General features: G+C 38.7%; 1 protein-coding gene and 1 long non-coding RNA gene across 2 annotated transcripts; one reads left to right on the top strand and one right to left on the bottom strand.

The window, feature by feature from the left end:
* Positions 1–212: 212 nt before the first annotated feature.
* LOC129407858 (uncharacterized) lies at positions 213–6497 on the bottom strand. The gene is made up of 4 exons (XR_008631744.1): positions 6183–6497; positions 5489–5553; positions 2439–2616; positions 213–227 (listed from the first exon to the last, which is right to left on the bottom strand). It is a non-coding gene; the product is annotated as an uncharacterized LOC129407858 (long non-coding RNA).
* Positions 6498–8561: 2064 nt separating this feature from the next.
* Positions 8562–12021, top strand: get4 (guided entry of tail-anchored proteins factor 4). The gene is made up of 9 exons (XM_055150106.1): positions 8562–8760; positions 9433–9511; positions 9595–9676; positions 9754–9903; positions 9986–10124; positions 10335–10475; positions 10720–10795; positions 10886–10958; positions 11110–12021. The coding sequence occupies exons 1-9, from the start codon at positions 8621–8623 to the stop codon at positions 11199–11201; spliced, it is 972 nt and encodes a 323-aa protein (XP_055006081.1). The 5' UTR covers positions 8562–8620; the 3' UTR covers positions 11202–12021.
* Positions 12022–12810: the final 789 nt, after the last annotated feature.

Below are 12810 nucleotides of genomic sequence, written 5' to 3'. Positions count from 1 at the left end.
TGCTCCTCTGAGAAGTTATGCAATCCTGCCATTACAGACACGACCTCCCCCTCCTCCGCTCGGACTCTTCCTCCTTCTAGTGCAGCCCACACTCCACCTTCTAAGTTTGCACAGGGCTAATATCATGGTGCCATTGCCACTTTGTTGATAAATTCTTCATCTTTGTGTGGAAAAAAGACGTGTTGACAGCTGCCTTTAATCCACTTTCTGGAAAACATGCCGGTGCTCTGTATATACACAATGTCTTTACAGTTCAGCTAACACAGACGAAGCCACCCCATCATAAACATATTGCATAACCAGGTGACTGATGTTAAACTTCGATAAGTGTCATTATGTGGGCATTCTGTCTCTGTGACATAGAGTAATGTAAGCAAAGGGAGAGGCAGCCACATTTGGCTAGTGTTGTGAGGCATGCTAAAGCAGCAGTGCCTGCAGCGACATGTCTTCGGCTAGGTAAAAGTTTTGTAAAGAGAAGTCCTGTTGGGAGTGGTGGCCCCGGGCTTTCAGAGACTTAGTTTGAGTTTCCCTTTGTGATTATGTGAGGTACAAATGCACAAGTACCCACATGCACATCTTTAACACTGACCTAGTAACTTTAAAACTCTTATACGAGAACCTATTGAAGCCAAGTTAGTATACTTGTGTAGTGTACTTCCAAAAATAGTTTTGAATTGGATAATGAGTAGTATCTGCCCTGTTCTTTCACCATTTTATCATTGTGATCATTCATTAGAATTGGATTAAGAAGGCAAGTAACAATTGCATTTATAACTGAAAATGCAATTGGAAGTTGCTGTAATGTGTGTTTTTTTTTTTGTTTTTTTTTTATCAATTTACCGCTGGTTGCCATGTTTGCAATAATTACCCCTCTACATCAACAAGTGATGTAAAAGGTTAATTTGTTGACTCATACTAGCAATAGCAGTCAGTCTGTAGCTTGCCTGTCGTATGGTTATCCAACTAGTCACTGAAGATTCAGCGCTACATGCCCAAACTCAGCTACTATTTTCCAATTAATTACAAATCATTAAACCTGACAAGCCCTTCTTTACCATAGTGAGTCTCACATTAAATCACCCCGTTACCTCATTGTGAGTTCAGCGAAAACAAGAGGAAACACCGGTTAGGAACAATGGCCGGTGTGAAGTAGTCCTGATAATATATGGTGTGTAAGAGGTGTGTTTATGATGGCACAACATCTGATAACTTAGCAGCTAGTCTTTACAAACTGCAAAAAGTGAGCACTACTTGGAATAGAATGTAAAATTATTATAGTCCACACTGTAATGACACTTAAGCCTGGTATATAAAAAGTACATACTAAGAGATACTTTGAACTTATTATGTCATTGTCCCATAAAACCCAAACACAGGAAGCTCTGTCAAAACACTGGGCTCTCATATGGGCTCTTAAAGACAGATGTTAAAATGCGCCTGCTATACGTTGCTGCTGTCAGGGAACAAAACAAACTGCACCACAGGTTATGAGTAATGAAATAATGATTTAACTTCTGCTGTACTTCACATCAAACAATATATTCAAATGCTAATTATTAAAACCAAAGCAACGATTATTTATGTTCTCTGTGGCTTATTATGTTCACTTACCTGGAACTACATTGAATTATAAAATGTGCTGATGTCATTTGCATTGTCTATTCCAGTCACTGTATAGGTACAGGTGCACTGCATAGTCATTTTAAATAGTGTTTGAGTGACATTGTCAACAACACTCATAAAAAATTATGAGTCATAAACATCACATTCTAATTTTATTAGCAAGTTCCTTTGGCAGAATAAAGCTAACTGAGCCAGATATATAAAGTCAAGGTCTCCATCTTTTTTTTAAGTGAGAGGAAAGCGTGCCACCTCCCCTGTGTGATCTAAGCCTCTTCCAGACCTCCTCAGAGTTTAAATCCTCACAGTAGTGAGCATGTAGCCTGGATGTGCAGACAGCGCTCTGCAGAGGGCCACAGTCTAATCTACTCTAACAGCAGGTCAGATACAACAACAATGACGGCTTCTTCTATCACTGTATGCATGCACTGAACAGATACAGCAGACAAAGAGACAACAATCAGACAAGGTCATCTATTCACTTTTGGCTGGTGGCTTTTTCAAACAGTTTTCCACTTTAACTCCACACTTATGTGACAGGGACAAAGCTAGGATCTATTTATGCTACAGATGGTCCACTTCAGCAAAGGATAGCAAGCTTAGAGCCAAATATTCACCAGATATACACAAACACTAAAAGAATCTTAAAAGGGCTAGCAAAGCACCACCCTCCGGAGGTAATCTGGTATTCATAGAACCAGAGTTACTTTTGAAAAATAAATAAACTGGTTAGTTGAGTGTCTTTCTCCAATACAAACAAAGCATAGTTGTATTTCTTTCCAAATCATCAAAAGACCATAGAAATTCAAATGTCCTACCGTTTTTGCGTTCCTTTATGGGGGGCAGTTTGGGGGCGGGCTGAAGAGTTAACTCCTGCATCTCATTGGTCACGGCCTCACTCTGTGGACTCGGGGCTGACCCTGGGGTCCCGGTGACTTCCATCCTAACAGAACCCTTCTGTGGATCCACCGTTGCCATGGTGACAGACAGACAGACCTGCAGTGATAAATATATTAAGTTAAAATACCAACATCATCAGATCCCTCCAAGAAGGATCATTACAAAAGCGACAGAATAACTGCCCCAAGCACTTAGTAAGGTTTTCTTGTCTGTCAGGCTGCTCCATTACCATTTTATGCTTTTGTCAGTGTATTTCTCACACACACACACAACAGGTCTGTAGAAGAATGCAGCTGGAGTCTAGCGGATTAAATCAGCCATTAGAAAAGAATTTGCATGTTTGAACTTTAACTACGGTTGCTGTGGCTGCTGCTTTACAAATATTCTCACTTTCACTATTTAAAGCACGGTATTTCCCAATATTTAACGAGTTGCCGTCAAAAAGAGTTAAATTAGGGAGTGTAGGATGTGTTTGTGCATGTCTGTTTACTGCATATAATTCATGTGGCAGCAGGCCAGATGTCCTCTGGGCTGGAAAATGAGCTAAAGTGACTGATTAACGCTACAAAGGTCACCACATCAAAGCAAGGCACATCATCTGATTAGGAAAAAAAAATCTAATATGTATCGCAATTCTTTAGAGTTGCAATGGTTTTAGGCTAGTTGCTATACCTGCATAGAATTTGTGCATTCAATTGAGGGTTATATTGATAGTTTCAGAAGGCATGCTATAATATTGCAAATTTGTGTTGTCACAGTACTAAAATTTCAAACTCAGTTTGGATACCAAGGAATAGATTCTATACTCAATGCCAATTTTGATACCACACTTACAATATAAAGACTCTTTTGTTAAGACAACAGAATGTAATTTAATGACACAAAATAATAATGATCATCACGTGGGCCTATACGCATTTCTATAAATCTTGGACAAGACTGGCTGTAGAGCTTTAGTAATATTTTTTCAGTATGGATACTTGTTCAAATGAATAACAAGTTTCGATACTAGTTTCTGTGTTGATTAGTTTTGTACTTGTAATTTTGCACTAGTATAATATCACTTAAGAGTCTATTCAAATCTGGCTATGCTTCTGTTGTAAGGAGTATTATACCTCATTAGGGCTGGGTATCATTAAAAAGTTGCTGATATGATGCACTATACGATGTGTATCTCGATACACTGAGCTTTTGATTCATTATGATACAATGTGATGCATTTCAAATCGATTCAATGTGGTTCAATAAAAAATAATGGCTAAATCTTTGTTAAACCAATTCTTGTGCAAAGTTAATATGAAACACACCCATTTTAATCATCGAAACAGTGAATACGTCAAAATTGTTGCATAAAAGAATTTCCTTCCTCTAAACAAACAACCAAATTGCAGCACTGTAACAAAATAGTTTAGTAAAATATACCAAAACATATTCTTGCTGATACATCAATATAGTATTGATATCAAGGGCTGCTGTATCACCACAGTAAACAATATGATGTATTGATATTTTGATATTTCTGCACACCCCTATACATCACAGGCAAATATAACAATGGCTGTGCTGGCAGTGAAGGGCTGCCATAACACAGAATTTCAATGTCTCTATCACAGATGAACATTTAAATGGCTTTCATTTGATTAGATTTTCCTGAATGCATGTAAATTTGGCCTGTTTCTTCTGGGAGAACTCGAACAACTGGGTCAACTGTGTGGCCCAACTTGCTTTGTCACTTCTGCAAACAAATATTTGGTCTATGGGTCAATGATCTGGCCTAAGTAACACTGAATTCAAGCAGCTATGTGCATTTAGATCCATGAAGGAAACCTCAATTCTATACATTCGATAATACTTTCTCTAGCAATGCACAGCAAGATCTATCAGTAATGTCACAATCATTTACTTCATTTATAGCCCTAAGGCAACGCTAACTTAATAAATGCACAAGCTGACTAAAATTGTTTTTAATGTGAGCAGGTTTGCATTGCTCTAACCTCCACAAAGTCTATCAAGTGAGTCTACAAAGGGCCCGATGGAACACATTTTATGATCCCTCACAGTGCACTATGCAAGCTTCTAACTTGGCAGCAAATCAGTGATGGATGTTTAGAAAGGCATGGGCTTTGCTGAGTGGTTTGTCGGTCTCTGTTTCGCGCACTCTGCAAATATGCGTTCTCCAGCCGTGGGGTTCTGCTGGGGATACGGACATTACACCACAGAGGGCTTGGAAACAATGAGATAGTGTTTTCAGAAATGCCATTTATCTTCAAATGTTACCACAAACATGTTTAGTAAATAACCACAGGACTGGCATTATACTGTACTTTGGGAACCATTGAAAAGGATATAATAATGCTAGTGATTATGTCATTCAAACTGTGCTACAGCAGGTCAGGGCATGTTTACTGGTCTAGTCTGCTGGTTAAATTGACCTACAATAGCAACAGGGCAGAAAACTGATTCAGGCAGGGGCCTAGATATGCATGATGACCTTAATAACGTAATAATGTGATGAATTTTATACCCAGTAACGGAGATATTTTCCTAAGTAAATGCATGATAGCCTTTATTCATGGCTGCCATAGCAATTAACAATTTAATATATATATTGTCTTTTGAATGGTCAAAATGTGGCTTATATACAGGAAGTTGAAACCCATCAATACATACAAATACTGGTGAATATCTTTCTCAGAAAGCAAATGCACGGACATGCATTACACAATGTTCAGGTACAACAATTAACAGTTCTCCAGCATTCCTTTCCCACACACCCACACTAGCCTTCAGATATCTATGAAATGATACAGGTGAGAAGGCTGCACAGCCCCTGACAGGCAGGTCTTTATCAGACACACAACCTAAAGTAATAATAAGCCTTTTCTTATTCAAGCAATGGGGGAGTGGCCCCAGACTTCATATTCACTGTATCAAATGTTGTTTTGGCACACTCATTGTAGCAACTTACCTGTGTTTTTAAATCTTGCTGGAGGGGCGTTTTCCCATTTCAGCATAAAACGACTCTGAGTAGTTCTGACAAGACAAAAGACAACATAGTTAAATACAAGCACAACCGCCTGATATCAGGCTCTCACGTCTCTTGCACGAGGTCTAGAACTCGTGCGGATTAAGATCAAATACTCAACAAACACGACGCGCTACGCACTCCGAACATGCTTTAGTACGCGTACAAAAGGGTTTAGGAGATACAAAGATACAGAGCTGATAAGTTCGTGTCTGGAGGCCCGTCCACAGATGTCATGGAGCTGCAGCTCACAGCTGTCACTGTCCAAAACACTCGGAAATGCTAAGCTATTGTTAGCGTGTCTGGGTGGGAAAGGGGACCGAACCCAAATACTAAACACAACTCAGAATGAGACTAGATTTTTCAGTTACAGACACAAAGCAACGTAAGTGTCCATAGTCATATTAGAGCTACCTCATACTTCTGCCTCGGACCTTAATATGTTTACCATCTCTTGTTTTTCTGACACTTAACACTGCACAAGTAGGCTGGCTAGCCAGGATCTATTAGCATCGTCGCTAGCTATGCCGCCGCTAACATGAAGCCGAACTGTTGACTTCCTAATGTTATGTTATACAACTACTGTGCTCTCTAACGCTAAAACGAATGGTACATAAATGTGTGTAAAGAGGCTTACTATTCATGTTGCCTTCTCCAGCCTTGCGTATGCAGATATCATGCTGTTACATCCGAATCACAAAGGAAACTTTAGCCGGAAAACCCTCCTCTGCGTGGGAAGCACCAACAGATCCTCTACAGTCCAATCTCACACACGTTTACTCAAGTTGTTACTCTGGTCTAAACAAGAAGCCTAATGTATTCAGAAATAGAAGGAATTAACTCAAATACGTGGAGGTTTTGTCTAGTTTCTATCTGAATATTATGTTGACATACAGCAGCACAGCATGCAAGCATGTACCATGTACCGACCGTCATGGTCCACTCCAGACGGACACGCCTCCGGGTAGACTTTGCCTCCATCTAGTGGGGACACTAGTACACTACAATATCTAATTAGTCTTCATCAGCGATAATGTGATAAATATCACACACACGCAAATGCAAAACTATGATACAATAAAAGGGCAGGCATTAAGTGAATAAAAGTATATTTAAGATATACTTTTAAGATATACAGAACAGAACAGAAAATACACGCTACAATAGGCCTATGGGTAAAACATGCAAAGCTCAGTGCATATCTGTGCAAGTAGATTAATCAGTAGAAAATGTTGACAATTTCCATTTTCATGAATGAATACAATATTTTGATAGCAACAATAACAAATTGTTAATTATTGCCAATGCCTAAAGTTAAAGTGTCCTGTCATTTTGAGACAAAAGCCAGTCCCCAAATTCTTCCCAGAATATGTTTATTGATTTATTAATTTTTTTTTTTCATCATTAATAATTTTCAAATTATTATTATTATTTTTGTTGTTGTTGTTGTTCACTGCACACTGGACTTCACTTAAAGGTAATCATGTCTCTAATTAATTCAGAAGATTTAGTGATAGAATGATAATGTCATTAGAATAACTGGGTTCTTTGAAAAAATGGATCTATTCAGTTAGTAAGATAATGCAAGATTGCATGAGATTTAATATTCTACAAAACACTGACACTATACTGAACTCTTCATCAGTGTGTACTAAAACAAATGGATGGATCTTGAACAGTTGCATGAAAGTTAAAAAACATAACAATTTTATGTAAAGCTGCGATAACTGGAGCAGAAGAAGATTATTTAAATAAAACAAAACAAAAAATTATAACTTTACTGGGAAAATTCCATATTTACAAATTCAAATATCAAAAATTTCAATCTTGTTTTATTGTTGAATATTATTGCTATACTGACACCATAAAAGAGCCAAAAATCTCAATCCATGTTGAATATGCACAAAAAGCTACACTTGCACTTTGAATATATCAGATAAGATGTATTTAAATGTGTAAGAGATAAGTTGTATATACATTCCTGTGTGATAGAATGTCCATGTAATGTTTTGTTAAGTATTGTTATATGTTGAGATTTTGCTATTAAAGTCTCTTTTGTGGGTTATAGGATTAAAATTAAGACAGTCCAACCAATCAGACTACAGAATCAAAGTTGTGGTCCACTTTTAGACAAGCATGATTTGTTAACGAGCATTGTTATTTGTGTAAGCGACTATGCATACAGTATATAACTGTTTGCTAACTTGTCATTAAGTGGTTTCTTTGTATTTAAAATTTTTTTTTTAGTTTCATGCATTGTTTTTGAGTGCATGTATGAGGAATTCAGGCAAAAACAAACACATAATTAAATCATTCATTTGTTAATCTATATTATGCAATATTAGTATCAGAGTATTTAGTATTACATGTCTGTAGATCATTATGTTGTATTGTAAATGGCAATACTGATCTAAACCCCCACTTCATAGTGGCATTTCTATGAAGAAAGCAGCAGATTTTTATTGTTTATACTGCTGGAAAATGGGATAAAGACATTTTTAACCTTATGCACCTGGAAATTTTAAATTAATTTAAATTAAGTAAGAACAGTGGATGAAGATAGGGAGTAAGTGAACCCCCCCCCATCACAATAGACAACATTGCATTTTACAGCATTCATCATAAGAATCCATCCAGCCATGGTTCATTGAAGTTCTCTGCAGAGTAATGTTATTTTTGGCAATACTGCATGCGATTTTATACCTGCCTGTAAACATATGTTTACTTCATTTAAAAAATTAACTTGTTTTCCAAAGTTCCAGTAACTGAGTTCAAATTAGACAATTTTTGTTGGTCTGAAAGCGATTAGAAGCAGTACTTTACAAAAAAAAATATTCAAGTTTATGTACATAGCACATGTAAAACAACTTCAGCTGACCAAAGTGCGTCACATACAAGTCAACTATTTAATTTAAGTATTCTTCCTTCACAGTACCGTGCGGTGCCTAATACAAAGTAATTCTCGCCACACCCAGAGAGGCAGCAAAGTGCCGAGAGGCCCCTGGTCAGGTGGAAGTGCCCATTAGAAGTAGCAGCTGAGTCGGGCGGCTGCGCTGCTGCTGCGGAGCAACGACCATGTCCGAGCAGGAGTCCCTGCGGTGCTCCAGCGCTAGGAACCGAGGAGGCGTCCAGCGTGTCGAGGGGAAGCTCCGAGCGAGCGTAGAAAAGGGGGATTATTATGAAGCACATCAGATGTACAGGACGTTATTCTTTAGGTAAGCTTCCCCTTCATATTGAAGGATTTAGTGGGACTATGAGGCCTACCTGTTCCAGATCATTCTGCTGTCAACCTCGCCTCTAGAGTTTCGTGTTCATGATTGGTTCAAGTGTGATATAGACCCGCCCACCAGCTCAGAGCGACCTGTTTATTAGTCATAGGAGGTGTCAATCACAGCCCAGAACGATAACTAATAACGACTAGCTAGCGCTGCTACATACAAGCTAACTACGGCTGGTGTTATTATGTTGTACATTGATTAAGTTTAATGTATCGGTGTCAGTGTTGACAACAGAATCATGTGTTCTTTGGATTATGCATTTGCTCTGCCCCTGTCGTGTTCACATTGTGCTTTTTGCTGCTGTCCAGCTGTGTTAGCGTTTAGCAAGTTAGCCACTTCTGTGTGCACCGCCGCATAATGCTGATTAGAGATGCCATTATTTAGCGTAAGCAACTCCTTTTGTATATTTAACACGTGTGTTTGATAAAAGCATTTGAATTACGTACATTTTGTGGTTGTATTATTAAGAGTATTATACTTCCATTTGTCCATTTGCGGTAGTCACACGAACCTATCCTGTAGCAGTTGTCCTAATGTACAAATGCGTACGCTTTGCATGTATACCGTGTAGAGTGTACCGTGTACAGTAACCTCCCTGTCGTGTTCCAGGTACATGTCACAGGCGAAACACGCAGAGGCCAAGGAGCTCATGTACAACGGGGCTCTGCTCTTCTTCAGCTATAATCAGGTACATCAATCAAGTCTCATAACCACACAGTTTGACAAATGACTATAGACTATAGAATCCTTTCCTATTATCTGTATGTGCAGCAAAACAGTGCGGCAGATCTGTCTATGCTTGTTTTGGAAGTGTTGGAGAAATCAGAGTCAAAAGTGGAAGAAGACATTTTGGGTAAGTAACCGCCTCTCTAGATGTTACTGGTAAATCACTGTATGGACCCTCTAAGGTTGTACGTGTCTGTTGCGCAGAACAACTGGCTAAGCTGTTCAGTCTGATGGATCAGAACTCCCCAGAGAGGGTAGCCTTTGTGTCCAGAGCACTCAAATGGTCCACAGGAGGCTCAGGCAAGTTGGGTCACCCCAAACTCCACCAGCTCCTGGCTGTCACTTTATGGAAAGGTAACAAAAGCCTGTCTGTGTTACGGTGTTACAAATGTGTAATAAAGGGTGTATTTGATATGAATCACTTGTGTATTTTTAGAGCAAAACTACAGTGAGTCTCGTTATCACTTCTTGCATTCGTCTGACGGGGAGGGGTGCGCCCTGATGCTGGTGGAGTACTCCGCTTCAAGAGGCTTTCGCAGTGAGGTGGACATGTTTGTGGCGCAGGCCGTCCTACAGTGAGTCTACATTGTTACTAAAGAGGGACTTGTTAACACCAAAACTGTTGTACTCTGTAAGTGTGAATTAATCACACTTATATGTAATAAGAACTATTGATCTGATAATTTTTTAAATCTTATTTTGTCTAGAATTTTTTTTTTGCTCTGTTCTTCATATCCTCATGTTGTGACCATGCTTATTTGTCTGATGCATGTGTGTGCCGGCAGGTTCCTCTGCTTGAAGAATAAAAGCAGTGCTTCAGTGGTGTTCAGCACGTACACAGAGAAACACCCGTCCATAGAGAAAGGGCCCCCCTTTGTCCAGCCTCTACTAAACTTTATCTGGTTTCTGCTGCTGGCAGTGGAAGGGTGAGCTAATCTACATGTTTTTGGAGACAGCAAATATTGTATTGTTCTAATTTATTCTCTTACTGCAGTATATTCATCTTTAAACTTTTCAGCAGCTCTTAAGATAATTACACTAGTAGAAATTCCCTTTTCGTGTTGTAGAATTGCTTGTTTGAATGTCAAATAAAAGGAGTGGAATATTGACCTAGGCCTTACATGGATTATGAGTGTCATATGGTTATTATTGATGTGTTCTTTGTTGCAGGGGTAAATTAACAGTTTTCACAGTGTTATGTGAGCAATATCAGCCTTCCCTGAAGAGGGACCCCATGTATAATGAAGTGAGTATTACGATGTGCTTTGACTGACAAACTTGCATCCCTGTGGCCTACACTCATTCATTCACGTATAAATCCTTCTTCTGCCCTCAGTATCTTGACAGAATAGGACAGCTTTTTTTTGGAGTTCCACCAAAACAGTCCCCGTCATATGGTGGTTTGCTAGGTAAGGAAGGGTTCTCTTTATGTCAAAATTGAAACTTCATAGACACTTATAACATAATAATTAATAAAGAATTTGAAATGTCACATTTTACTCGATACTAAATATGCTGGTCCACTATGAAAAGATACTAATGTGAGTTGTTATTTTCCAGGGAACCTGCTGAACAGCCTGATGGGTTCTGGAGAGGAAGATGATGTGGGTGAAGAAGCACAGGAAGACAGTAGCCCCATAGAGTTGGACTGAGACCACAGCCCAGAACCACAAGAACAAATAGACATAAATGAGTCGGGGACTTGTGCCTCTGTTTTACCTCTAGAACATGTGGGCACAGGCTGAGGCTCGCATATACAGACAGGCTACTCCACTTCTCAATGTCTCCACCATCTGCTCCCCAATCCCAACTACAATCTGGTCCAATATCCATCAGAGCACTGCCTGGACTTCGCTAAGCTACACGGCCATTCTTCTGTTGTGTTCAGTGAGCCTGCTTTCTGCTCTAGCGGCTCCACTTTTGGATTTATACCAGGAGTTTTGCTGACCTGAGGCCGCACCCACCAGAGGAGTGGAAGAGCTTAGCGTGATGACAGCGTTACTATGGCGATACTTGTATATGGTTTAACCCACAGCCACGTGAGCAACATCATTCCACCGTGTGCTGAAGGTGCTGTTGGACACTCTTTGTTTAATTTCAGTAGTACTTAAACTAGGAAGCACTTCTTTGATATAGCATAAGTTATAACCAAACTTTTGCATTTCTTTTCATCCACTTTTCTACCTACCATGATAGCAAGTAGTAATGTCAGCCTCGTAACCATCTGTCTGTAAATGTCTCTGCAGTTTAATTCAAAGATTGGGTCTAGTTTTGTTTTTTTTGTTTTTTTTTTTACAGCTGAGAAGTGACTAAATGTAGCACTTAGTTTTAAGTTGCTGATTGTTGCCTGTAGATGCCTGTCAATGTCCAGTCTATTTAAACAAGTCAGGGCTGATGTGGGCACTGTGAAGCGCTGTTGTTGTTGGAGTGAATTGGACTTCTGCATGTTATAAAAGGATTTATTGCTTTGTATTCTTTTCTAGACTTTTCTTTTAAAGGTTCTATATTACACAAAACTTTAGGTGTGTTATAATGATTTTGCCTCCTCAAAAACATACAAGTTGTTTCATTGAATTCATGTGTGAATTCCACATTTGGTAATCCTAAATTATTAGGGTGTCTGCCGCTTCAAAGCTCTAAATGATCTATTCCATCTTGTGATGCCATTGGTAGTTTTAATGTTACCAGCTATTTTTAACATCAGTTGGGCTGCTTTACTCTTCAATATTCTAGAAAAGCTAGAAATTCACCACTGTGGGCAGAAGTGAAGCAGTTTGAAAGAAGCTAAAACAATAGCTGTATTATCAAATTTGGGAAAATTCAGGGCTGAAATGACCAAAATTATTCTAGTGAAGTGTATGGAAAACAAGTGTATGGCACATTTCTGTATTACCGCATAATGACACCACAAGGTGGAACAGAGTGTTTTCAATTTGAGATTTGTGTGCTAAATATGTGTGATTTAAACAACTCTCATGTATGTTTATAAGGGAAAAAACATTATAGCATAGGCCTTTTAATTTTCAACTGCTGGCTTTGTGACTACTATAGCTCACAAGTGTGCAAAATATAATATTGAACATAGCGGTAATTGAATAAGAAATAATTACTAATACAGGCGGTTGGACAAATTTGGTAAATTTTAAAATTTAATCTGACCTTTGAAATCTTGCCGTATCTTATCTATAAAATTTCTGTTCTAAATTAATACTGTCATTTTAACTATCAGTGTTGAAATATACCTACCCACAGTACTTTTAC

Source organism: Boleophthalmus pectinirostris, unplaced genomic scaffold (assembly GCF_026225935.1).
Source record: "Boleophthalmus pectinirostris isolate CB_2022bp ecotype Guang Dong unplaced genomic scaffold, ASM2622593v1 HiC_scaffold_14, whole genome shotgun sequence".
Classification (NCBI taxonomy): Eukaryota; Metazoa; Chordata; class Actinopteri; order Gobiiformes; family Gobiidae; genus Boleophthalmus; species Boleophthalmus pectinirostris.
Note: the sequence above shows the minus strand (reverse complement) of the source record. Positions and strands in the feature narration are given on the sequence as shown.

Bases quoted from the DNA above. Each gene is read 5' to 3' on its own strand.
- get4 (XM_055150106.1), top strand. From the start codon at position 8,621: ATGTCCGAGCAGGAGTCCCTGCGGTGCTCCAGCGCTAGGAACCGAGGA. The intron at 8,761-9,432 runs GTAAGCTTCCCC...GTCGTGTTCCAG, and splicing joins TACAGGACGTTATTCTTTAG to GTACATGTCACAGGCGAAAC. The intron at 10,125-10,334 runs GTGAGTCTACAT...GTGTGCCGGCAG, and splicing joins GTGGCGCAGGCCGTCCTACA to GTTCCTCTGCTTGAAGAATA.